The 25,791-nt window shown below is 36.9% G+C and overlaps 2 protein-coding genes across 4 annotated transcripts in view; one reads left to right on the top strand and one right to left on the bottom strand.

Moving 5' to 3' along the window:
- Positions 1–20: 20 nt before the first annotated feature.
- Positions 21–21,848, bottom strand: BLZF1 (basic leucine zipper nuclear factor 1). 3 transcript variants are annotated; one of them, XM_022560091.3, is made up of 8 exons: positions 21,491–21,848; positions 20,331–20,406; positions 10,320–10,759; positions 8,765–8,964; positions 6,846–6,974; positions 4,737–4,956; positions 1,400–1,587; positions 21–671 (listed from the first exon to the last, which is right to left on the bottom strand). In XM_022560091.3, the coding sequence occupies exons 2-7, from the start codon at positions 20,359–20,361 to the stop codon at positions 1,402–1,404; spliced, it is 1,206 nt and encodes a 401-aa protein (XP_022415799.1). In that variant the 5' UTR covers positions 20,362–20,406; positions 21,491–21,848; the 3' UTR covers positions 21–671; positions 1,400–1,401. The 3 variants fall into 3 exon arrangements, with proteins under 3 accessions (XP_022415799.1, XP_089767502.1, XP_022415798.1); XM_089911376.1 differs by having other exon boundaries at positions 1,396–1,587; XM_022560090.3 differs by having other exon boundaries at positions 21–1,587.
- Positions 21,849–22,011: 163 nt separating this feature from the next.
- The window catches only part of NME7 (NME/NM23 family member 7), a 260,881-nt gene continuing 257,101 nt past the window's right edge, over positions 22,012–25,791 (top strand). Inside the window, exon 1 of the mRNA XM_022560184.2 lies at positions 22,012–22,119. Coding sequence (XP_022415892.1) covers positions 22,117–22,119 — 3 coding nt within the window. The 5' untranslated portion in view covers positions 22,012–22,116. The remainder of the gene's footprint in view (positions 22,120–25,791) is intronic.

The raw sequence follows: 25,791 nt of genomic DNA on the forward strand, positions 1-25,791 counted from the left end.
AAATAAATATTCACACTAAAGAAGGCAGAGAAATTTATTGCCACTTGAAACTATAACTCAGATGAATCAGACCAAAACAAAACAAAACCATTAAGTTGACATTAAAACATATTGTTATTTGATCATATTTGTCTTTTGAGGATTTCTTTACTGATAGGCACTTCTGCAACCAGTTAGGGTAATTTGGTATAAACATTTTGTGGACATTTTTAAAGGTATATAAAAGGATGTTTGATGATAGCCGGTCATAAGTAAATAATAATATATATGACATAAAAATTGATGAATTGCATTTTTGAGTTTGAACAATGTTCTAGAAAGATCCTACTTTTTTTTTTTTTGCGGTACGCGGGCCTCTCACTGCTGCAGCCTCTCCCATTGCAGAGCACAGGCTCCGGACGTGCAGGCTCAGCGGCCATGGCTCACGGGCCCAGCCGCAACATGGCATGCAGGATCCTCCCGGACCGGGGCACGAACCCGTGTCCCCTGCACTGGCAGGCGGACTCTCAACCACTGCACCACCAGGGAAGCCCGAAGATCCTACTTTCTCTGCCATATTTCATAAGTATCAAATTGGATACTCCTGTTGTGCTGCAATTGTCAAAATGAGCTTAATAGTTAGAATGTTTCTTCTGTATATCAAGTTGCATCCATTCAAAATATGGAATCCCCTGCACAAAACCAAAATGAGAACATGTTTTGCTCAAGCATTTGTTAATATGGCTGTAAAATATTTAAAAGTTTCCTAACATATAGCATTTATTTTGAAAGTAGTCCCTTCACCCACAGTATTTCCATAAGACTCTTTTGTAGCCCCTAAAAATCACCAAAAAGGGAAAGGACTCCTACCCCACTCCCTCCCCGACCCCTGCCAGCTTTTACTTTAGAGTGGAGGTCAGAAAACTTTTTCTGTAAAGGACCAGATGGTAAATATTTTAGGCTTTGCTAGTCATACAAACCCTGTTGTAGCTACTCAATTCTGCTGTTGTAGCACATGAAACCAACCACAGACAACAGTAAATGAATGGGTATGGCTGCATATGACCCAAGGCTGTAGTCTGCCAATCCTTGCTTTAGAGTACAGAAATTAATTTGCTTATGTAAAATATATAGCAAGATTAATAAATTAGAGCCTAAAAGAAAGGTACAGAATCTTTCTTTTAGTCCTTTAGGAAAACCATCCTGTAATGCCTGTATTGTCTATTTTAAATATATCTATACAGTTCCACTTTTTTCTTACCCTGAGATATTTATTAAGAAAGGGTAATCCAGAGTCCAGTACATGAAACATCTTTGGGGATATATATTATTTAAATAGAAAGTGATAATACTTCTAGCATGAAAAGAACCCCAGCTGCCAAATAATAATGACTCTGTAGTGTGCCTCCAACATACTGACTGTTAAAGGGCAGTAAGTTCTCCCTGGCAGTTACTGCAGCAATTGAAAGTTATGTTTTCATATCTTGTATAGGGATGAAATCGTCCAATATTTTTCTTTGTAGCAAGTAAGGTGGTTGGTGAAGACTCAGAAAATGGATTATCAGCTGAGCTCTCTGTACAGGTTACTGGATCCAAAATGCGTAGAACCTAAGGAAAATAAGAGGTGATGTCAGATGTATGCAGTAAGGACTGTAAAAGCCCTTGGTTTTATTAATATATAACTACCAATAAGTGCTATTTCATTAGTATGAAACTGCCATAAAAAATAACATCTGAATGATGAATTTGATTAGAGAACTTATGCCTTTTCTCAAAAAGCTCTAAATTTGACAATGATGTCAAGTTATTATATTACCTAGGTTACCTATTTTAAAAAATAATGAAATTACTCTTATGCGTATTGATGAAAATATATGAAAACATAAAAGAAAATTAGGTTATATCAATTTTACTATAAGTGATGTTGATTTTTATCTTTAACCAAAAAGTATGCACTACCTTTCTCCCTCAGTCCTTCACTGAACTGCCTGGAATTGGGATTCTGCCTTCATTCTTCTACTGAAATGTTATTTCAAGGTTTTTGATCATTTACTTGTAAAATCAATGGTTTTCATTTCTCTTTTTCTAATTTATATGCAATATTTGATACTAACGATCATGCTTTTGTTTCTTGGATTCATGGACACCATACTCTCTTAATTCTTCTTCTGCTCTGATTTTTCCTATTCTGTTTCCTTTACTGAGACCCACAGCAGGAGGAACTCTTGGGTTGAAAAAAATTCTCCAATTAAGGGCAAGGATAACATGGCTGGCTCATAGCTCCTGTTTCTCATTTTCATATTCTTCCAACCATCATCATATGATGAACATGGGTTATTGGGCAAAGGAGGCAGGTACTGGAATTGGAAAGGAATTGGGAAAAGCAGTAGCGGAAAGAGCTTTCTCTCCTTCTATGTAAGGCTTATTCAAAACAGCTTTCAGAAATGGCTTGAGATGTCTGTTTCCCTAGCTCTCTTATTGTCCAGCAGGTTTTTTTCCTTCTAAGTTACCAATGTACCCAAAGAGCTATAGCTAATTTAAAAATGTCCTGGCATCATTTAAGAGCTACCATTCTATTTCAGTACCTCTGTTTTTCTACTGGATTACTGATTTTTCAATTTAGTTTTTGATATCCTTCTATTTTTTACGGAACTTGGTTAGATGCTACTGGACAAACAGAGATAAAGGGCTTATCTTAAAGCTGCTTATAAATTTAGAAGGGAAAATTATAACAGTACCCCAACTCTCTATATATGTTATTACATTATGTGCCTTTAGAGGGAGGAACAAAATGCCAAAGGAATACAATTAAAGGAGACCAAGATACCAGTATAGATACAAGGTTTCTAGATTTTAGCCTGAAAGTGATAGGGAAGGATTTTAAGCAGGGTGCCTTTCGGAGAGGTCACTCTATACACAGCAGGTGGATGAGGGAAGGAGTGGGCACTAAAGCAGACATGGGAAGAACAGAGAAAGGGAGTTTACAGCAATAATCTAGCTAAGAAATGCTGACCTTGAAGCAATGTGGCTAAAAGGTCCAAGAGACACTAAGGAAGTAGGACTGTCAGTTTTGTTCAATGAGACGATAAGGTGGATAAAAGATTGGGAGAAGGGGATGTAAACCAAGCCTTGAGGCTACCCACCATTGTATAGTGAAGTAGGAGGGTGTAGGGTTACATAAGCCAAGGGAAGAGAGTGTTTCAAGATATCAGGAGTAGTTAATTATACCAAATGCTACTGGCAGCAACCAGGTAGGCAGCAACACCATTTCCCAACAAAAAGAATAGAAAAAGAGAAACGATTTTGGATAAAGCTGATGAGTTTAGTTTCAGGGACTGATTCAGTAAATAGCTGAACACCTACTGTTGTACAAAGGATTATGCCAGACCTTGAGGAAATGTATGACATAAGCTCCTTAAGGAGCTTACAGTTCGGGAGAGAGATGGAGAATCAAACAATTGCAATTCAACATGATAAAGAGCTATACTAGATATATATATATATATGTACAAAATGGAAGCCTGGAGGAAGGAACATCTAGGTTTGCCTGTGGGATTCAGGGAAGGCTGATTCTTAAAGGCAATACAGTGGTTGGGCAAGAAGAGAGATGTTGGGGGGGCAGTCTAGGCAGAGGGAAAGTATGTACAGAGACATGAGATACAGTGGCCTATCTGTGGAATGCAAGTGGTTAACACTGCTGGGATGTGAAGTGCAGAGGGTGGACACACCTGGAAAATGATACTAGAGAAGGGGAACTGGAATAATGATTAATGAAAGGCCTTCTCTACAATATGAAATAATTCAGATTCAGTAATGAGGGAGACTGGGAGCCCTCTGAACAGCAGTACCAAGAATGATGGGATTGGCATTTTTGAAATAACTCAACTGACAGTAGAGGATGGCATGGAGGCAGGTAAAAAGCAAGGTGGGGATACTGGTGAGGAGGCTATTACTAAAGTTTAGCCTGGGGATCAGGTGTTTGAACTTGGGAGAGGGGATAAATTAGAAGGAACTGATAGGACTTGTAAAGGCAACAGGATTAGAGGGAGGAAGGATATAATAATAAAAATGATAGCTACTATTTATTGAGAAATTACTGTACCTATACTGGAAACTGCTACAGGCTTTATATGTATTATTTTATGGAATCCCCAAAACTGTTGAGATCACAGTTCATGGAGAGATGTTGAAGATTTTAAAAGTGGAAAAGTTCTGGTAATGACAAGGCCTGTGACGGGGATGAGGGTGAACCCGGATGGTTGTAGAACTGTGAGACCACAGTATTTGACAGGTCACCTGCATGGGCCCTCAATTCACACAGGACTGAAGGTACCAGGTCTACACTAATTGCTTCTGTGGAGTCTGGCACATTCCCATCTATATGGGGAAAAAACAAATAACACCTTAGACCAGAAGTAATCAATTATCTACTCTTGATTACTAAATTAAAAGTTCTACACAGTGGTTTTCATATCAAAATGAGCTCAAGAAAAGGATTATCAATGATTCAGTAGCTAAAAAATACGTCATCTTTAAAAACAACTACAACTACATTTTCTTCTCAAGTGTTTGAGAAAATTAAAGCTCAGAGGAGGAAATAATTTTCTACAAGATCCCTAGCTCATTAGTATGAGAATCAAATTTTGATCCCATATTTCCTAACTCCCAATGCCAAGCACTTTCCATTACAACATGTCACCTTTCAATAAGAGGACAGTCTTAGAGGTTCCACAGATCATGAAAGAGAAGTATTTTACCGTTTCAGCCATTTTTTCTGCTGGGGTGCTGCAGAATTCAACTGTTGATGGAAACTTTTTTTGACCATTAGTGCCAACATTTCCCAGAAGATGAGAATTTACTGCTTTTGCCAACTTGTGATTTGTTAACGCTAGTTCTGCTGTGCTGTGGGGTTGCGTGCTAGGGTAGTAAGTTTGCTCTCTTCCCCACTGCAAGGAGACCAAGAGCTCCTCCAACAACCTGCAAAGAACACACATGAGCACTCAATATTAATAAGAGGATAAAATATAAAAATCAAGAATGATGAATAAATGAGAAACATATTTCTGAAATCATATAGTATCTTTCTCCTCTATCTTTCTCTCAGAGTTCAATAAATCAGGAAGTCTGGTAAAATAAGTCAGATTACAGAGAGCACTTATTGATTTTATGGTTATCTGGAAATCATTCAACAAACAGTACATTTTTTAGTTCTCATATTTTAGTACAGGCAATAATAGTATACTCATACAGTATTATACAACTACAGATTTGTGCATTTATTGAGATATTCATATGGTATATGTATATGATAATTTTTTGTGTGAGTTACATTGGTTGATTTCTAAATGATAAACTAACTTATAATGCTTGGGATAAAACCTACTTGGCCACAATCTATAAACATACTGTTGGATTTGAATCACTAAAATTCTGTTAAGGATTTCTGCATCTGTATTCATTAGAGATATTGGCCTGTAGTTTTCTTGTAGTGCCTCTGTCTGGTTTTGGTGTCAAGATGATGCTGGCCTCATAAAATGAGTTGGAAATTGTTCCCTTCTCTATTTTCTAGAAAAGTTTGTATAAATTTGGTTTTATTTCCTCCTTAGATATTTGTTAGTATTCACCAATGGATCCATATAGGCCTGGGGTTTCCTTTACTAGAAAGTTTTTGACTACAACGTAAATTGCTTTAATAGGTTAGGGCTATTCAGGTTATCTGTTCTTGAGTACTCTGGTGGTTTGGGTCTTTTAAAGAGATCGTCCATTTAAGTTGTTGAATTGATTAGCATAGTGTTGTTCATAACATCCCCTTATTATCTTTCCTATGTCTACAGAATCTGTAGTGTACCCCTCTCCTCATCCCTGATACTAGTCATGTGTATCTATTTTTTTCCTGATTATACTGCCTAGAGGTTTTGTAAACTTATCTTTTCAGAGAACCAGTGTTTGGCTTTCTATTTCATTTATTTCTGCTCTCATCCTTTTCTTCCTTCTGCTTAATTTGCTCTTTGCGTTTCTTAAGAAGGAAGCTTAGATTATTGACGAGACCTTTTTTCGTTTCTACAATAAGCATTTAAAATTATAAATTTCCCTCTAAACACCGCTTTAGTTGCCTCCCACAAAATCTGATATTTTGATATATTGTGTTTTCATTCTTCTAATTTCCCCTATGATTTTCTCTTGACCTTTACTTATTTGATTTGTAAGAAATCAACTACATAGAAGTATAAAGTACATTTAAGGAAGACTATCAATTTTGACAGTTCTGGTGCATATAGACATGAAAGTAAGCTCTAATACTGTAGAACAATCCTCAAAAAGATCTCCTTCCGGGCTTCCCTGGTGGCGCAGTGGTTGAGAGTCCGCCTGCCGATGCAGGGGACACGGGTTCGTGCCCTGGTCCGGGAGGATCCCACATGCCACGGAGCGGCTAGGTCTGTGAGCCATGGCCGCTGAGCCTGCGCGTCCAGAGCCTGTGCTCCGCAACGGGAGGGGCCACAACAGTGAGAGGCCTGTGTACCACAAAAAAAAAAAAAAAAAAAAAAAAAAAAGATCTCCTTCCAACGGAAAGACCGGTATGCTTTTTGGCTTCTACCAAAAACCATACAAAACTGCTATACCTATAACCAAAAATTACTTTTAAATCCAGAGATTTCTTCTATTATAGATATAACTAATTCTCTCCCCAATTAAGAATAAAAGAAGCATGTCTTCTGTTTTTTTCAGTCTTTCTCCCTCCCCTGGGCATCTGTTTTAAAATGTATATGCTCAATAAGTTATTAAATGTAGAAATACTAAAGAACTATCTCAATAACAAAAATTGCAGGAGAAAGGAGAAGAGTTCAGAATGTAAACAAGTGCCATACTTCTGCGTAGCTATCATTTCCTGACGAAACTGTTCCCGTTCACTCAGGAGATCTTGTATAGCACTCTGTGCATCACGGTTTTGACGCTGTAAAACCGCTCTGGAGTTGGTTAACTCATCTGCCATAACCCTGGAAAAGATTAAAATCTTACATATAAATTCTCTGACAGTGTTAAGAAGTTAATATACTACCTTTGTGACTGTCATTTTTAAAAACTTACAAAAAAGATTTAATGTTGTCAAATTACTTCTCAGTTTTTAAATCTTCACTAAAAAACATTTAAAATCTTTATGAGCTTAGAACTTATTAAAGGGACTCAATTAAAATATCTGTTTACAAAATGACAAAGGAAAACAGTTTTTTAACTTTCCTATGTAGTGACTTTGGAATGTACTTCAGTCTTATTCTAGATTAATCAAGTTTTGGAAAAAAATAACATTATTTAAATGTTTTTTAAATACGGAAAATTTAAGAGAAAAAAATGAGTTATTTTTTCTGCCATCAATTACTTCTTTGTCCTTAGAAAAATATTAAATATAGAAAGATTTATAAAAAAGCAAAACTAAGTCCTTCTTCCAGTCCAGCATCCCCATCCTTCTTTTATAATAAGTGATCAATAAAGTAACCAATATATTTTTCTAGAAAAAATAATTTATGTGTATATCAACAAAAAATTATGTGTAAAAATAACTATATTCATATTATTTACAAAAAAGGGATTACTTAATACAAACTTTTCTATAGTTTGCTTTTTTTCACCTAATAATTTATCTTGGTGATTTTTTTTCATATTAGCACACATAGAGCTCATTCCCTTTTTTTAAAAAAAACAGCTTAATGTTTTCTTCTGATTGGATGTACCAAAATGTATTTAACCAATTCTCTATTGATGGAACTGAAGCAAAATTTTAAAGTATTTTTATTCAGCTGAAAATCTTAAAACTAAAGTCTCAGACCATAGTAACCACTGAATTCCTTAAAATGAAAACAATTCTGACATTAAAAGATTAAATCAACTAAAATATCAATAAAGTTTGCTTTAATTATTATTGCCCTTAAAGTGTTACTATCAGCATTGATCAGAATGTTAAAAAAAAGTTATTACAGTAATCTGTAAAATATATGCATGATTTGCTTCTTAAGCTGTTCAATGAGAATTAATTAATATTCATTCTAAGTCAATAAACAGTAAATTCATTTCTCCAAATAGATCCTATAATAGTACAATTAGAAATAGATGTGTGTTAGATGGATAACACCCAGATCCTATTCTCTAGTAACTCAAAGTTGGAAGGAGGGGATAAATAGACAATCATAATATATAAGAGAGCTTCCCAACTACCAGTGTGTCCATGGGCCTGGTGGTTCTAGGGGCCTGGGGTTCTCACCTCTACTGGAGAGTAGCCTCATCCAGTATGCTATACAGTATGTCATACAGATGTTATCATTTTCTGTTTGTGCATGGTGAGAAAAAGGTTGGGAAGCTCTATTATGTAGTAAAATGAGCTATAAGAACAGAGCACGAGAGACAAAATATGATGTACGGAGTGGCAATGATATTTGAGTTCTCCAGATAGAAGGTGGGGAAAAATAGTCTTTTAAAAAATTTACATATTTATTAATTGCCTGAGTTTACAGTTTTGTTTTGATCTTAAACATTGTAGTAGGGGTGATTTCTACTATAGAAGAGTAACTCAGAATTCTGGAATGAGGGAGGTGCTTTTTGATACCACTTTTCCATTTACGGAGACTGTATGACCATCCAGAGGAGGGAGAGTCCACATCTTAAATAATACATGAGGTACTCTGACAATTTGAATCAGAAATTTTCACACTACAATCTATTTTCTTGCATTAGGGGTCAAAAGTCTGATAGAGCAAAAGCTAGGAAATGAAATACTCTTTAAAATAGAAAATACCTGCTTGCAAGGAATTTACTTCGCCACACATCACACTGTATGGACATCCGTTCTAACTGTTCGGAAAGCTGAGCTGTGTTTCGACCTAGGGCTTCGTTTTCTAAAATAAGCTGATTTTTCTCACGGGCTAGACGTTCAAAGTGATATTGAAGATCATCCCCAACAGAAGCCACCAGCAGCTTTTTTAACTCACGATTGACCTGGAGGAAATCATGACCAATACAACAAGCTCAAAGTAATGCCAGTGACTTTAATGTAGCAAAATGAACAAAAGAGAAACTGTGTTTCATGTAGTTTGGACCTCCATTACTAAAAGTGTGTATCAAAAAGTGATATTAAATATTTAAGTTTCATAATGTATATAACCATGTCTATATCTCTATTAATCTATAGTCCATGTGGTTATAATCTGAGCCTCTTATTATAAGAGTATAAATCATTATTGTAAAAATTACAAACTGCCTCCAGTCAACACTTAAAGGCAAAAAATTAGAAAAGTGAACCAATAAATTTTGCTAAAAGATATGACAGAGTGTTTTATAAATCTTTTCCAACATTTAAAAATTGATTTCTTTGTGCCTTGGGATTTTTAAGAATTTAAGCAAAAAAGCAATTCACATGTCTATAAGCATGTTCTTCACATTGTTATCAAAAATGCAAAAAATTAAAACATAAATGTCCAATAAAAGGTATTGGTATATGGTGCAGTCATTGAAGAACACTGTTGCTATTAATAATGATATTTTAATAGAATATCCTGTATTAACAACTAAAAAACAACTAAAAAAAGTGAGTTACAAGGCAAAAATATACTCAGTATGTATAATTATGCATTTATAGCCAGATGGTATAATATAGGTAGCACTATTTTCATTATTTTTTCTGTATTTTCTAAAATGTTTACAAATAAATATGTACTAGTTTTGTAATTTGAAATCAGTTATTTAAAAATATATTATTAAATATATTAGAAACATATTTGAATGACAGCCACTAACCATGGTGTCACAAAGACTAACATCTAGCAAAAAGATGTATAATCTAACAGAGAGGCAAACTGGGGCTGGTAAGGCCATTACTAAGATGTAAAGATTAAAGAAAGTGAATCAAGCACTGTAGGTAATTTTCCATTACAATGAAGACACTGATACTTATACCACCATTCTCTTTATTCTAAGTATTATCTACACATAGAAAAAATACTTGGAATTTACGGATTCTTAAAGCAAGGATTATTAACTAGTCTTACTTAGTGAATCTCTGGTTTGCAAGTTCATAACTGTAACCTCCTTTACAACTTGTAGGTGGTCTTGTCCAAAGTACCTCACATTGTCCAAAGTACCTCATACTTCAACCATGTTTAGAGGATAAGTTCCCAACATAAACTAGTTCTATTAGAGGCACTAAAGAGAATGAGAAATTTAAGAGGAAGTTTTTTAGATAAATGACAAGTTATAATGACATTGCAAGAGGAAGTATTGTTTTCTAACATGCAGGCTCAGAAGGCCCAGGTATAAAGAGAGGTACTCATCAAACCTATTAAGGCTGTTCTTACCTCTGACTGTACTCTGAGCTGGTTTGAAAGACCTTCTTTGTCCTGTAGTAACCTCCTTTCAGAGTTCTTGAGCTTTTCCAATATATTCTTTACCTCGGATAGTTCCGTTCTGGGTTCTTCAACTCCCTCTGGCTGGCCAAGGAATTCTCCTTTATGATGTCCCAGAGACTTAACCTTTGCATTTTTGTTGGGGATATCATGGGTTATAGCGGCTTTGGGAACTAATATTCTTACAGCTTCGACTTCCACTGCTTTTTCAGCGAGAATCTTCCCTAGCTGAAGAACGCCTGGGCTCTCTGATGGAACTGCTTTCTTTCGTGGACTTGGAAGGATGTGATGCTTTATAGGTTGGATTCCAGGAGTAACTTCAATAGATTTAGGTGGTTCCTCAGTTTCCATTCCATCTCCCGCTCCTCGAATTGGGGATGAAGTAAGGATGACTATAGAAGGGAAAACAAAACATAACCTACTTACTGAAAAGAATGCCAGGAAAATGCTAAGACATGCTTTACCCTACATTCAGAATTCCTGGTACTGAAAAAAAGGGAAAACATTTAGAGTAAAAATTTTCAAAACAATCATGTGTCAACAAAAGATGAACAAAGTCTTACAGGTTCAAACTTTCCTTAAGTAAATGGTTTCTCTCTTGGCAGAAACTGCAAGAGATGTGGAATCAAGGTATTCGGCTTCAACTTCTACTTCCTAGTATAATCCTTAAGTAAATAATGTAACCCTCCATGAATCTCTATTTCCTAATCTGCAAAATGGAGATAGTAACAACTATGCTACAGGGTTGTGGTACGAAACAATGTAATAAGATCAAATGCCTGGCACGTTGTAGACAATAATATTAAATATAAAAATAAAATAAGCTATGTATATACGTATTTGAAAGTGTCTACCTCAAAATAGATGGACCTGTTTTTGTGAACTCTTAGCAAAGAATGCTTCACAAGTTATCCAACCAGATTCCTTAATACTCTCTCTCCTAGACCTTTGTTTCTGCTATTTCTTATTCTATTAAATGGCTTCTTTCGACACTTACTGTGATTCTCACTTATCCCTTTAAGAAGTCAGCTTAATCTCTACTCTGCATTAAATTTTCCCAACTGTTCTAGTTTACTCTCTGAATGACTATGCTACTTACTATCTCAGACATTCAGTTTGAATCTTAATCATGAACCATAATTATCATTTATGGGTTTTGTTATATGCTAAATCTCACTTTCCCAATAAGTCTGATAAGCACACTACGGGCAGGCATCATGCCCTCAACAAGTGGAAGGAGCATGGTATTATAGAAATGACATGAACTCTGGGATCAGCCAGATCTGGTTTTGAGTCCCATTTCCACCACTGCTACCTGTACAATCCTGGACAAAATCCTGCAATTATCTGAGCTTCAGTTTCAGCCTCCATGAAATGAATTTAACAATACATCTAGGGTTACTTTATGTCTTAAATGAGAAAATGGTTAAGTAACAAATAAACATTTATAGAAGATTTACCATGTGCCAAACACTATTCTAAATACTTTACACATAACTCATTTATCCTTACAGTAACCCTTTGAGGTAAATATAATTAGCTCTATTTTATAGATGAAGAAAATAAGGCACAAAGAGGTTCAAGAACTTGCCCAAAGTCATACCACACAGTTAGTAAGTAGAAGATGCAGAATGCAATTCTGGGCAGCCTGGTCCCAAAGACTGAGGCCTTAACCACTGCACACACTGCCCCTTCAAGTGTCAAAAGTGTCTTGCACAGAAATGCAGACATTCAATAAATGGTAGCTCCCATTCCTTTCCTCTGTAACACTTAATACATTGCTGCACACATTTACTAATTTGCTCAATTAAAATAATCTCCCGTCTGGGACTTCCCTGGTGGCACAGTGGTTAAGAATCTGCCTGCCAATGCAGGGGATATGGGTTTGAGCCCAGGTCTGGGAAGATCCCACATGCTGCAGAGCAACTAAGCCCGTGAGCCACAACTACTGAGCCCGCATGCCACAACTACTGAAGCCCACATGCCTAGAGCCCGTGCTCCGCAAGAGAAGCCACTGCAATGAGAAGCCTGCTCACCACAGCTAGAGTAAGCCCGCGTGCAGCAATGAAGACCCAATGCAGCCAAAAAAAAAAAAAACAACTCCCCTCATATAAGACAAACCTGGCTAGCCGTCCTTAGTTTAGATAACCTTTGGAAGGCAGCTATGCTCACCACTATACTACCATTGCTCCAGTCAAATAACAAAAATTTTGTTTCTTTTCTCCTATTTTACCTTACCTCAAATTAAGCAGTGTAAGAAGTTTCACTGAGTCATCTTTCTCCAAGGAAGGGCTAATTTCACTAATTGATTCAAGAAAATAAGTGGTTTAGAGCTTAGAAAGAATGGAGGATCTGCTAGAATGGGAAATGTTGCAACCTTGGGGAAATGGCTGAGATGATACCTAACCTACATGGAGTTCTTGAATTAGTATATTCAGTAACATCCCTATGAGCTACAAGTTAGACTCCTTACCATTTTACAAGTCCAGCATACATCTGAGAAAATGGAGGCCAAAACCTAGGAATGGTAATAATTAGCTTTTATTCAATTTACTATGTGCTAAGGACATAGTTCTAAGTCCTTCAGATACATCAATTATCATTTAATTTTTACAAGTTTCATGGGGTAAGCACAATAGTACCCATTTTGTAGATAGAAACAGAGGCTGTGAAAGGTTAAATAGCTTGTCCAAATCATCAGTGTCAAACTGGGATTTGAGTCCGAATATGACTCCAGAGCTAAGCTGTTAATTGGTCTGGGAGGCCTTCCACAAACAAAACTATTGCCTCATCAACCTTGAACTTACTGCCTCTGCTAACAGCCCTATTTGTCAGGTTGCAAAAGCCCACAGAATTTATATAACAGTTATAGTGAACTTAAAAAAATGCAGATCTGATCTGCATCAAACCCTTGAATGGCTTCCTATCACTCTCAGAATAAAGACCAAGATCCTTACCATGGCCTATATGGCCCTTGGTGATCTGGCCCCCTGCCTATCTCCTGGGTCTCAATTTATGCCATTCACTCCCTCAGATCCTAAGTTCCAGTGTTACTTGCTTTCTTTTAGTGTCTCAATAGGAGCAAATGCCTTCCTCTTCCTCTGCAGACATTTCTTCTTGGAATATTCTTGGAATCTTCTTCCTAACTTCTCCCCTACTCATCCTTCAAAGCTCAGTTCAACCTTTCCAAAGGGAAGCCTTTCTCTAATCTTCCATGATTAGGCTAGGTTCTTTGTTTACACGCCCCTAGAGCAAAGACCCTGCCTTTCTCTGTTTACCATTTATCAAAATGGTAAACATTTTTTTCAGTGTAATTAGTTATATACTATTTGTGCCTTCCACTAGGATATAAGTTCCATGAGGGTAGGGACTATGTGTCACTTGTTTACCACTATATTCTTAGTAAAGTGCCTTGTACCCAGAACTCTCTATCTGATAAACAATACATGGAAGCAAGAGGAGGGGAAAAGGATAAGCACATATAACAATGGTGATGATAAACTTTTGAGTTTTACAGGCAACAAACATGCTGCTTGGTGCCTAATATTAGCCAGACATTGTTTGAGGTAGTAGGGACCTCTATGCTTAAGAAACTTACTATCTAAACTTGAGGAGACAGGACATAACAGGTAAAAAGATAACATGTGTTACTGGGTAATATATAATAAGTGTGCAATAAGTGGTAGAGACATATTTCTACAGAAATTTGATTTCTACAAAAATGTTAATTGAACAATCATGGACTATTGATCAGTCTTTGGTGAATTCATTACTATCTAGCCAAATCATATATTCGTATGATTTGAATATACATTTACAATGTTGTGTTAATTTCTCGTGTACAGCAAAGTGATTCAGTTATATGTATGTATACATTTTTTTTCATATATTTTTCCATTATGGTTTATTACAGGATATTGAATATAGTTCCCTGTGTAGGTCCTTGTTGTTTATCCATTTGATATATAATAGTCTGCATCTGCTAATTCCAAACTCACAATCCATCCCTCCCAGGTTTCTACTTTTTAATAAGCTTATTTAGCTTCTTCTTCCAAACTTAGTTATATAGATACAGAAACTACAGAGTAGAACAGATTATCATCATACACAGTCACATATCTTCTGGTTTCTATTACTATTTTTTAAAACATTACATTATTAAAAGATATTAAGAAGAAAAAATTACGTATATTCTAATCATTCTAAAATAACTTCATTACTTCAAATTTCTTCAATATTTTTATATACTTATACTCGTAATTAACTTTATAAGCTTAATATATTTTTCTGTTTTGCTAGTCTTCATATTTTCATTTTATGACTATATTATTCCTTCAAGTTAATATAGCACTATTTAATTAATTACTATTTTATTGTTGGATGTTTAGACTCCAATTTTTTATTATAAAAAGGCTTTAGTGAATATTTTTATGCCTACAGGTTTTTTTTTTTCAAATTCTGAATTATTTCTTTTGAATAAATTCCCAAGAATAGAATTAATGTGCCAGGTGAAGATCTGCATTGTCAAACTGCCTCACAAAATAACCCTACTGATGTATCAGTAGATCTATTATTTATGTCTTTATTTAGTTTTATTTTTGGCATGCTCCATATCCATGAGCTAATGCAATGCTTAAAAGTAAATAAGAAAACATTCTAAAGTGTTTAGAATGGCACAGTAAGCACTCATTAAATGTTACCTCCTATTGCTTTTATTATTATTCTTTAAAAAAATCTAATAACTTTGGATCTTGATTAAGGGGAGAAAAAGCTTAATATCATAAAATATAATTGTGCCTTTTATTCTCTTATGCTAAAGTTTTACAAAGTTATATCATCAGACTTTAGGACTATTTTTTCATTTATCAGATTTTTGGGGACTTTTTCCTAAGTATGTAGTAATGTACTGGGAATCCTGAGTTATGTTACACAGGAGGTAGAAAGACATCTGAGGTATAATTAAGGTGTTCTATTTAACAAAACGTTTTATATTAAAATATTTTGTCATTTCTATATTAAATGTTAACTAAGACATACCCTGAGCTTTAGGACTGACTCTACTTTCAAAAAGATGAACAAAGGAATACTTCTGAAAGTGAAATAAAGGGTTTGGTACTTAGTTCATGCTGTAGCACATCAGCATGGAGAAGGAGAATTCCCACTGAACTGTTTTAAAAATAAAGGCCTATTCCCATGCTTTTAAAATATGGTTTCAAGTTTGCCTAACTCTATCTTGTGCAAATTTAATTTTGTCACTAAGACATCCTGGCATTTAAGAAGTAATGTAGAGTCATGAATTAACTACAGATTCACAATAAAAAAACACAACAAAAAGACACACTAGAGCTATGCCATTCAGGCCCACTGAAGCTGAAGAACTAAGAAGCAGGTGTGACATCTGTTAAGATTAAATACGATTTCTAGGCAAGTCGTAACATTTTTGAGTTGGAATTTTAGGTAATGGAGATTCAAGAGCAAATCACAAAATGGTTAATGCTAAATTTAAAAGGCAAAGAAACAATGGGTATTGAACAGAAATCTCTTTTCAAACAAAATTGTCCTAAAATTCCAATCAAGAAATTCAATCAATTTGGTTCAAACTCAATTTACTCTTCCTTTATTTAAACTGTTCTACTTACTCAAGCACTTGTGAGTCCCAAAGCTGTACCATATCTCACAGGGCAGCTCCCTCTTTGTAACAAGTGTGCTTCTAGCTACTGTGCACGGGCAAGGAGGCAAGGGGGAGTCAGGGCTTTACATTTTCTCGCCCAGTAACTTACTTTCATAATTCTATTTTTTCTGTGACCCACATAGAAACCTTTATTACATATGCACTAGGCCCAATCCAGGGCACATTCATGAGCAATTACCTTCAGTCAAGTGGGATGACAGTGATCTATGGTACCAGCTCTGTAATTATGAGTAATGTTTAAGTAAAGCAAAACATCAATCCCTTCCCATTCTTTGAAGGGAAACAACAAAACAATTCAATTACTCATCAACATTAACTTCCACCTGTGATCACTTATCAAAGAATTAAAGCATATCTAAGCTTTATGGCTCATTCTCACTGCCTTTCCCCCAAATTGGTGAAATGTAGCAAGAGAACAAATAATACTGTTCAGTAGGGGTTGGCAAACTTTCCCCATAAAGGGTCAGATAACACTTTAGGCTTTTTGGACCATGAGGCAAAATTAAGGATACTACTGATATACAGGCATTTATATATGAAGAGAAAAAACAAAATTTTAAAGATGAAATTCAAATTATAATTATTGAGTGAAGTTTTTTTGGGTAATAAGGTTTAATAATGAAAAGAATAGAGTTCTTTTTTACTTGGGATAACACCTGGCTTAAGTGAGATTCAAAGCTCGTGTTCCCTATTATCAGACTGCCTGCAAATATTCTCAGCAGGCCCAAGAGCCATAAATTGCCAACCCTTGCTCTAGAATACTGAGGCAAAAAGAACATTATTTTATAGTCTGTAATGAAACAAACATTTCTCCTTTTTTGATAAGACTGTAAATCTATGGAGACAGATACTCAGAGTCAGCAGGATGGTACAATAAAACTAGACTAGACTCTGAGTCAAAAACTTCAGTCTCCACTGCCACACATTGTGTGACCTCGGGCAAACCACGTAACCTTACCTCTCCCCCCCCTCCATCCTACATTGCTTTCAGAATAATGCAAATAGAAGAGTGTTTCAAAATAATTTGTTTCTTTCCTAAACTGTTGAGATCTCCTCAGGGCGGGGACTGCCTCCTAATCTTGGTATCATCAGCTTAATGAAATGGTGCTTGGTGCAGAAAGGTGAGTAAGTGCTTATGGAAGTTCATCAATGTTAACATTAACACACCACCTAGATTTCCTTTTAACATCCAATAACTAACTCATTTAAAAACTGCTCAATTTTTTTCCTCTACACGAAACCATTAATTACTAACTCATAATCTGACAAACTTCTCAGATCGTATGCAGATTCAGTTATAAAACAGTAAAATTAGGGATCATCACTTGGTAATTTTAAATTAATATTCTTTTATATGTCACCAGTATCACCCAATGAAGTTTACTTACCACTAAATTAGAAAAATATGCTATAGGCAGTGGACTTAAGAGTCAGGCCCACGTTTCCTGACATGGAATCCAAACGTTCCTTTTGTCACAGGCCCCGCAAATAAAAGAGCTTCCCGGTCAAATAAGTGTGGGCAGTGCTGCATACCACATATATCTCTTTGGAGCTGCACATACCACATATATCTCTTTGGAGCTGTACATTAGTATATTAAAGGCTCTGAAGGGTCCTGTAGTATAATCTCTCCCTTAATCCAGCATTTCTCTAATTTATCTGTCCATGGAATCCTTTTTCACCTAATAACTATTGTTCCACAGACTTAGAGTTAAAAGTTAGACTCTTTTATGGAATTATAAATATTTGAACATCTCAGACCTTCCTATTTGGTCTATTTTCACTAAACTGTCTGACTTTAATCCCTTTACTTTTAATTTCAACCTTGCTTCCCCAAAAAGTTTTGGATTCAAATTCTAATTTTCTAATTGTTCCTATTTATTGCATGTTTCCCTTTCAAAAAACCTTAGCAGCAAGGACACATCCCTCTCATGATGACAGCATTGCTCAAATGTCTGCTGAGAAGAAGTTCTGTCCCTATAAGCCAATCTTGCTTCTTTTCTGAGGCAGTTACAGGAAATGCAGGCAACTGACAAATGTCAACCATATAAGTGCACCTTTTCTCAGGCCATGTGATACAAGTAACTGTTCTTCACTAACAGCTAAAATGATATTAAACGAAGGATTAAGACTAACAGCTGAATTATCTACCTCACTGTAAAATTAAGATCAAATGAAGTAATGTATGTGAAAGTGCTTTATAACTCTAATCCTCAGTACAAACAAGTAACAACAAATAAATAATTTCACAGAGGCCTTGCAATAACTAACTTCTAATTACTAATGATAATGTCGTATTTAGTTTTTCGTTTTTTGCCAAGTACCATGCTAACTGCTTTCATAGTAGTTATGATTTAATTGCTCTTATTTCCCATTAATCCCCAGCTTATTACTTTCATTTCAGTTTCTGGTTTGCTTATTCTAATAATATAAAAAGCCTCTGGTGACCTGAAATGCTCTTGCACTCAGCTGAATTAAATTCAATTAAATATTTATTGGCATGATCTTCGCTGTCTAAACACATTTAAACCCCCTTTAAAGAGTTTGCTTTTGGAGATCTGCTTGCTGCAATACTGGCTTCTAGAAAATAGTTTCCCATCTCTCACTGACAGCTCCAACCTCCACAACTCACTCTACCCAAGAATAACCTGAATCAAGAGGAGCTCACTTTGGGACATGCTAAGACTGTTATCTATGTCTAAGTGAAGATAATCAGTAGACAGTAAGCTACAAGGGTCTGAATCACAAGGAAAGAGATCTGAGCTATAGATAGATTTGGAAGCCATCCTTATAATTACTAAAGCTGTGAGAGTAGAAGAGAAGGAGGGCTGAAAAACATTAATATTTAAAAGATAAACCAGAAGAAGAGGAGAATTAAAAAGAAACTATAACTGGAGCAGTGGTGTCCAATAGAACTTTCTACAATTATAGAAACGTTCCATATCTGCACTTTCTAATACAATACCCACCCGCCACATGTGGCTATTGAGCACTTCAATGTGGCTAATGTGACTGAGAAACTGGATTTTTAATTTTTTTTTTTTTTTTCCAGTACCCGGGCCTCTCACTGTTGTGGCCTCTCCCGTCGCGGAGCTCAGGCTCCGGACGCGCAGGCTCAGCGGCCATGGCTCACGGGCCCAGCCGCTCCGCGGCACGTGGGATCCTCCCGGACCCAGGCACGAACCCGTGTCCCCTGCGTCGGCAGGCAGACTCTCAACCACTGCGCCACCAGGGAAGCCCTGTATTTTTAATTTTTAAAAATACTAATTTAAGCTCAAATAGCCACATGTGGCTACTGCACTGGACAGTGAAGGGCCATAGAGTAGATGGAAAATAAGAGTAAAGTCATGGAAATCAAGGAAAGAAAGTATTTCAAAAAGTGGGAATGATCAATAGTATGAAATGTTATACAAAGGACAAGCAAGGCAGGACTAAAAAGTAACTACTGTAGTTAGCAAATGTTCTGAGTTGAATTGTGTCCCACCCATACCTCAGAGTGTGACCTCATTTGGAAATAAAGTCATTGCAGATGTAATTAGTTAAGATGAGATCATACTGGAGTAGTGTGCACCCTAATCCAATATGATTAATGTCCTTATAAAAAGGAGAAATTTGGACACAGAGACATACATGCACAGGAAGAATGCCATGTGAACAAAAAGGCAGAGATCACTGTGATGTGTCTACAAGCCAAGGAATACTAAAAATTGCCAGCAAACCACCAGAAACTAGGAGAGAGGCCTCGAACAGATCCTTCCCTAGTGCCTGCAGAGGGAGCATGGCTCTGCCAACACCCTGATCTTGGACTACTAGACTCTAAAACCATGAGACAATAAATTTCTGTTGTTTAAGCCACCAGTTTATGATACTTTGTTACAGCAGCCCTAACAAACCAATGCAATAAGAAAAAGGTCTTTTATACCTGAGAGTTGTTTGTCCATCTACCCAAATCTTTAAAAATGTACATTCTTATTATTTAAATCTTAATCTTCTAGTGGACAGAGAACATAGCTATAAAAATTTGCTTTTACACTACTGTTTAACAGTAGTAGTCATCTAATAAATACTACCAAATAATGTTACTATTCACCTGTATATCTGTAGTACTGAAATGTAAACACTGCATTAAAAAACAAACATGAAGAGATATGAAATACAAATGATTCCCAAGGGCTCTATGGGGTTTGGTTACCTGGCTCAAACAGTCCTTCGTCCTATCATCATAAATTTCATGTTTTAAAAACAATTACAAGCAAAAGAAGAACACTTACCTTTGGTTTCTAAACTTTCAAGAGTAGTCATTTTTTTCACCAATAAAAATGTACCCCAAGACTTCTACTAAAAAACCTAAAAATGTATAAAATGAAAGAATTAAAACAATACCATATAAACACATTCACTAAGTCCCCGTAATTTATATACTGTGATATTCTCCTTCTGCATTTAATAAGGCTGCATTTAGGAGGTGCCCCTTATAGCCCTTTCTCACAAGGTGATATTGTTATGGTTCCCAAATGTCTCAAAAAAATTAGGGGTGGTTTATTTTCAAATTTCTGTTTCAGTGTATACTCTAAATTACCACCAGTATATTCTAAATTATCAGATGTGTGTCCTTAAATTTAGCTCAGAAAGAGTACTATAGTTACTGTAGAGGCTTTTGTATCACTGATAAGACACCAGGAATTTAAAAGTAATTAAAGTAATTATGTTCTCAGTAGATATTATTGACACTATTTTGTTCACTATATATATCAGAGAGGAGCTTCTGTTCAGATGTTTAACAAGCGACAAAAAATTCATGATAATTTGCACTTCTTGGTAATAAAATTAAAATGGCATAGCATATGCTTTCAGAAGTGTATGCATGGCCTTACAGTACAGACTAAGATTCAGTGGAGAACGTGAGAAGGAAGGTGATACTAATGCAGCGATTATGAGTATTATGAACTGGACACTGGATGACAAATGGTTTCACCACAAAAATGATCACTCGGGTACTCGATATAACTTGGCATAGCGTCTCCCACGACTACGTTCCTCAAAAGTCACAAACCCTCCTATTGTTCTGAAAACTGGTCTCCAAAGACCCTTCGAAAGAGCAGTGAGCCCTCGGAAGATGCGCAGCGAAATGTACGAGTGCAGCGAAATCTACGAGCACAGCCAATGTCGGCCGGCAAACACCAAGGGAAGGGGGTGAAGGATGGGTCTGGAGTGGGTAACAGGTATGAAGGCGGCAGGATGGAAGCGACAAGCCTGTCAACCTCTGCAGTTCCCAGAAGTCGAATCCCAAGTTCCGTGCCTGTCTGAACAAGCCTTCCTGGAACAACAGGCAACCTTTCCTTACAAAGCGACTGAACACCAAACTTCAACTCAGACCGCCGTCCCGTTCCAAAACGCCCTCTTAGTTACACAAGTCCGTTTTTGGACTTACCTCTCAGACTCTTACTCTTCCTATTGCAGGGGCCCTCACTTTACAGGTTCTTCGTCTAGATCTCACTGGGCTAACTTCTCCACACACAACTCTTGCACTCGGAAGCCAATTCGCCCAGGCCTTGGTGACATCAAGCTTCTGGTTCACAAATAATCACTTCCGATTACTCAGGGTTTCGTTTCCGGAATACTTTTCCAAAAGAAAAAGGTAAACACACTCTGTGGTGCGTTTAAACTCAAGTAACACAGAACATCTTCTGTAAGACTTCAGTAAGTGAAAACCGGATGAACCCTTATTAAAAAATAAAATGTAGACTATTTGGACCCTAGCCGCGTATTAGTTTGAACTTCCGAGTTATCTATCGGCCAAACGGAAGTGATGATGCTGGCACGAGGTAGGCGGTGTTCCGTCGCCCCAGGTGACGGAGTGAAAGGGCGGGCCTGTCGATTGGGTGGGCGGAGCTGAGTTTACTTTTAGCCAATAGGGATGAAGGGGCGGGCAGGGCGGCCCACGCAAAGTACGGCAGTAGGTGGAGCTCTGTTGCCAGAGTAACCCGGCGTTGGTGTTGGTGTTGTATACTTCCTGTCGCAACCATACCTGTTTCCTTGTGCTGAGATCCTGAGGTGATGGTGAGTGCCAGGCGAGGCCAGAACGGCTCCGGGGTCTTCTTTACTCCGCGTCCCAGGTCCTTGGTTGTCTGGGCACTGAGAGGCGTCCGCGTCCCATCTTCCTTCACGCCGTTATCTCTTTCTCCCTTTCCAGGAGCAGTCCCTGCAATTTCCTCTTTGCCTGTTTCTTGTAGCACTCTGAATTACACTTTGGTACTGCTAAGCCTCGAGAGTAATGTGACAGGAAGTTTAGGGGTAAGACACTGAGTCTAATAGTCTGAGGTGAGAGATTATTTCAAACAAACATTTAAAATGTTTTCATTTTTCATCATTGCATTTTTGTTTTTCAAGCTCCCAGCTTCACCTTAACGCGCTTCATTTAATAGTATGTTGTGGTGTGTGTATAACTTTCTCATTACTGATCCGAACCTCCCTAGTTCCTGAAATCTTTGCTTTCTTGAGTGGCCGAGTACTGTCCCACACCCCGTCTAAGGGCCATATAGTAATAGCTGTATTTTGCATTAGCTCTCTTCTAGCCAGTTGATTACCTTCTAGGTCCGTGCTTTTTAACAGGAATGCCCCTCAAGATCACTTCTGGAAAATTCACTTGCTAGAGCCTCACCCCCAGAAATTCTGAATAAATAGGAATGGGGCTCCGTATTTGCATTTTTCAAAAGCCTGTAGATAATTCAGTCACGTGTTTGAAAACACCAGGGTTCTAGTTAATTCACTTAATTACCAAATATTTTAAACACTTACAGGTAAGGAACTGGAAGATAGAGAGATGACTATTGTCAGATGAGTATAGCTATGAACTTAGCAGAGACCCACCCACCACCCTTCTCCAGTACTACTCAGCGATCCATTTTATTACTCCAATCTTCTGCTGCCCTTTTCCTTCCGAGCCCTTTCCACACCCTCACTTTACAAACCCTGTCCCTTCCCCTCCATTCTAAGCAGATGACAGAGTCTAACAGTCACTTTCTTTAACCTCGTGCCCCAACCTATACATTGATCTCTATTTTTTACCCATCATTCGGTCTTGTGTTTCTAGTTGATAGAAACAGGTGTTGAAGGATAAAGCTTCCATCTTTGCCCTAAATCTTATTCCCTTCCACTCCTTACAAGACTTTTGCTTCAGGTTATAGTTTTTCTTTCCTGTGCTTTCAGCCTCTTCCTCTCCATTTCCTTCTCCTCAGTGTTCAAGTCATACATCTTAAGAAAATGAAATAAAACAAAAGCCCTTCCCCTTCCTGTGTTTATCCAGTCCTCCCATCAATCTATCAGTAAACTGCTGGAAAGCATAGTGCTTCCATTTGTATCAAATTCTGCTCGGTCACTTATGTCCTCAACACCCTGTTGTCTGAATTCCTCTCTAATGGCTTCATGAAGTCATCCTTGCTTAAATTTCGAACGGCCTTTTAAGTGCCAAATCCAGTAATTTCTTCTCAAAATTTATTTTATTTAGCCTCTCTGACAACTGAGGCTCATGGTTATTCATTCCCTCTTTTTTTCCACTGGCTTTGCCTGTTTTTAAAATGTCATTTTCTGGGACTCACTCCTTAATAATTTCACTTCTCAGTCTCTACATTTTCCTTGGCTGATTTCATCCACACACATGAATTCTACTAATGCCTAAGCATTCATTCTTAAATTTCAGTTTCATCTCAGACCTGTTAAGGCCTAGTTGCTTCCTGGACATCTCTACCTGGTTACTGCAGAGGCCCCTCAAACTTGTACTTACCATATTCAGTCGAAATTATTTGCTCATAGATTTGTCACACTTGCTAAACTGTGAACTATTAGAGGAATGGGTCTTTCTTTTGTTCACTGCTATTGCTTATATCATGTTAGGCACTCAGATATTTGTGAAATACTGTTTTTTGGTGCCTGTCATTCAGACCCCCCAACAACCCTAAGAGCAGTGAACTCCTCCTCGCACCCTCTGTCCTGGCTCGAGTTGTGTGTGGTGGCTCTTTGAGAAATTGCGTGGTCAATGAAGGCTCGTCTGAGGAAGAGACTTCTGTCTTGAAGTCTGAGTGATAAAGTGCGATGATCTGAGGGAAGGGTTCTAGGCAGCACTAGCAAAAAGATCAAAAGATCTTCGAGTATTGCAGGCACTGATCTTATGGTTTAATGTGAAAAAAAATCGCTATTATTGATAGGTTATGAGGTGGTGTGTGGGTGACAGCAGTGGGGGGTAGTATGGTGGAGTGTGAGATTCCGATAGAGAGGTAGGTAAAGGGCAGACCACGTGTATATACTACAGCAGTGTTTTTGAAACTATAGTTGTGACCCATTATTCGGTCATGAAATTAGTTTGTGGTATGTAGCCAGCATTAAAAAAGAAGACACATGAAATAGACATTACCATATTGCGTATAGTAAGGGTCGCTTTCATGAAACTTTTGTTTTAAATTGTATGTATGTTATGTGTACTGGGTTATGACGCAGAATATATTTCTTACTGTGACTCGTGATCCACAAAGTTCAAGGTAAAATGTACTTTGAGCAAGACACACTTTAAATGGCAAAATCGTTGAAATCTCAAGGCATGCAGATTTCTTCTTCCTCCTTTGACCTAGTGACAATCTTATTGTGTGGCAGGATAAACTCTGAATTTAATGAAAGCCTAAAATTTACTAGAGTTGAATTTTCAAATTTCTTTCTGCATCCAAATCTTTCTCTTATGTCAGTTGCTGTCAGTCCTTTATGAGAAAGAGTAGGCCTTTAGAAAAAGAGAGAAATGGATGTCCTTTCTCCGTGTTCAGTGTGGCCATGGGCATCTGTACTCTATGAAAGCTGATGGTCTCCATAAGCAGCTGAGGATGGAGTTTGTTTGCTCTTCAATTAAATTGTCTGCATCTGGTTTGTTACAGTTCTAGCTTCTAGCACCAGAATTGGGTTCTGGCTTCAAATTCTAGCATCACCTGTATCTTGTGAAGCAGAGATAGGCAACTGTAGTTAAGGATGTCTCACATGCATGCTGTTTAAGATAAAGAATATAATAGAATCATCAATTTATTTACTTTTGTGCATACAGAGAATAGAGATAATTCCAAGACTCTTCTGAGTAATAAAGAGATATGAATGTTATATATCTTCTAAAATAGAGCATTGATTTGAATACTGTTACCCAAGATGAACTGCTGGTATAAGGCCTTTAAAGATGATCAACTATGTTCCACAAGAATTAGACTAAATAAGTGTCTCAAAGTTGGTGTTGTTTTAAAACAGCCTTCAAAGAGAGTTTCATGATTGCTGAATAAAGAACAGGATTTCATTCCATGAATTGTTTTTCAGTTTTCAACTTTATAAAGTTTTTTCTAAATAGGCTTACTGTCTTGCCACGTGCTTCTTCCCCATCCAGAATTCTTTATGTTACTTGAACTGCTAACTTGGAGGAACTAAAGTTTGAAAGCTAGGCAGGATTTTATTTACTACAACTGAATCAGAAAGTATAGAGCCAAAAATAAAAACCTGAAACTTAAAACATTTTCCCCTATGTATTTTATTACGAATGCAGTCTACAGCTTGTTATATTCTTGTTTAGCAGTTGTATTTGCAAAACTGCATAGCAACTGGTTAATATAATGCCTTAATTTTCCTCTTTATCTTTTTTCCTGTCTTTTTTCTGCCTTTTTGTCCCCCATCTTTTCTTTTTTCCCCTAGATTTATTGAGGTATAATTGAC

The sequence above is a fragment of the Delphinapterus leucas genome, chromosome 1 (genome assembly GCF_059928025.1).
Source record: "Delphinapterus leucas isolate spDelLeu-1000000601 "Yukka" chromosome 1, BTC_Dleu_Yukka2, whole genome shotgun sequence".
Taxonomy (NCBI): domain Eukaryota; kingdom Metazoa; phylum Chordata; class Mammalia; order Artiodactyla; family Monodontidae; genus Delphinapterus; species Delphinapterus leucas.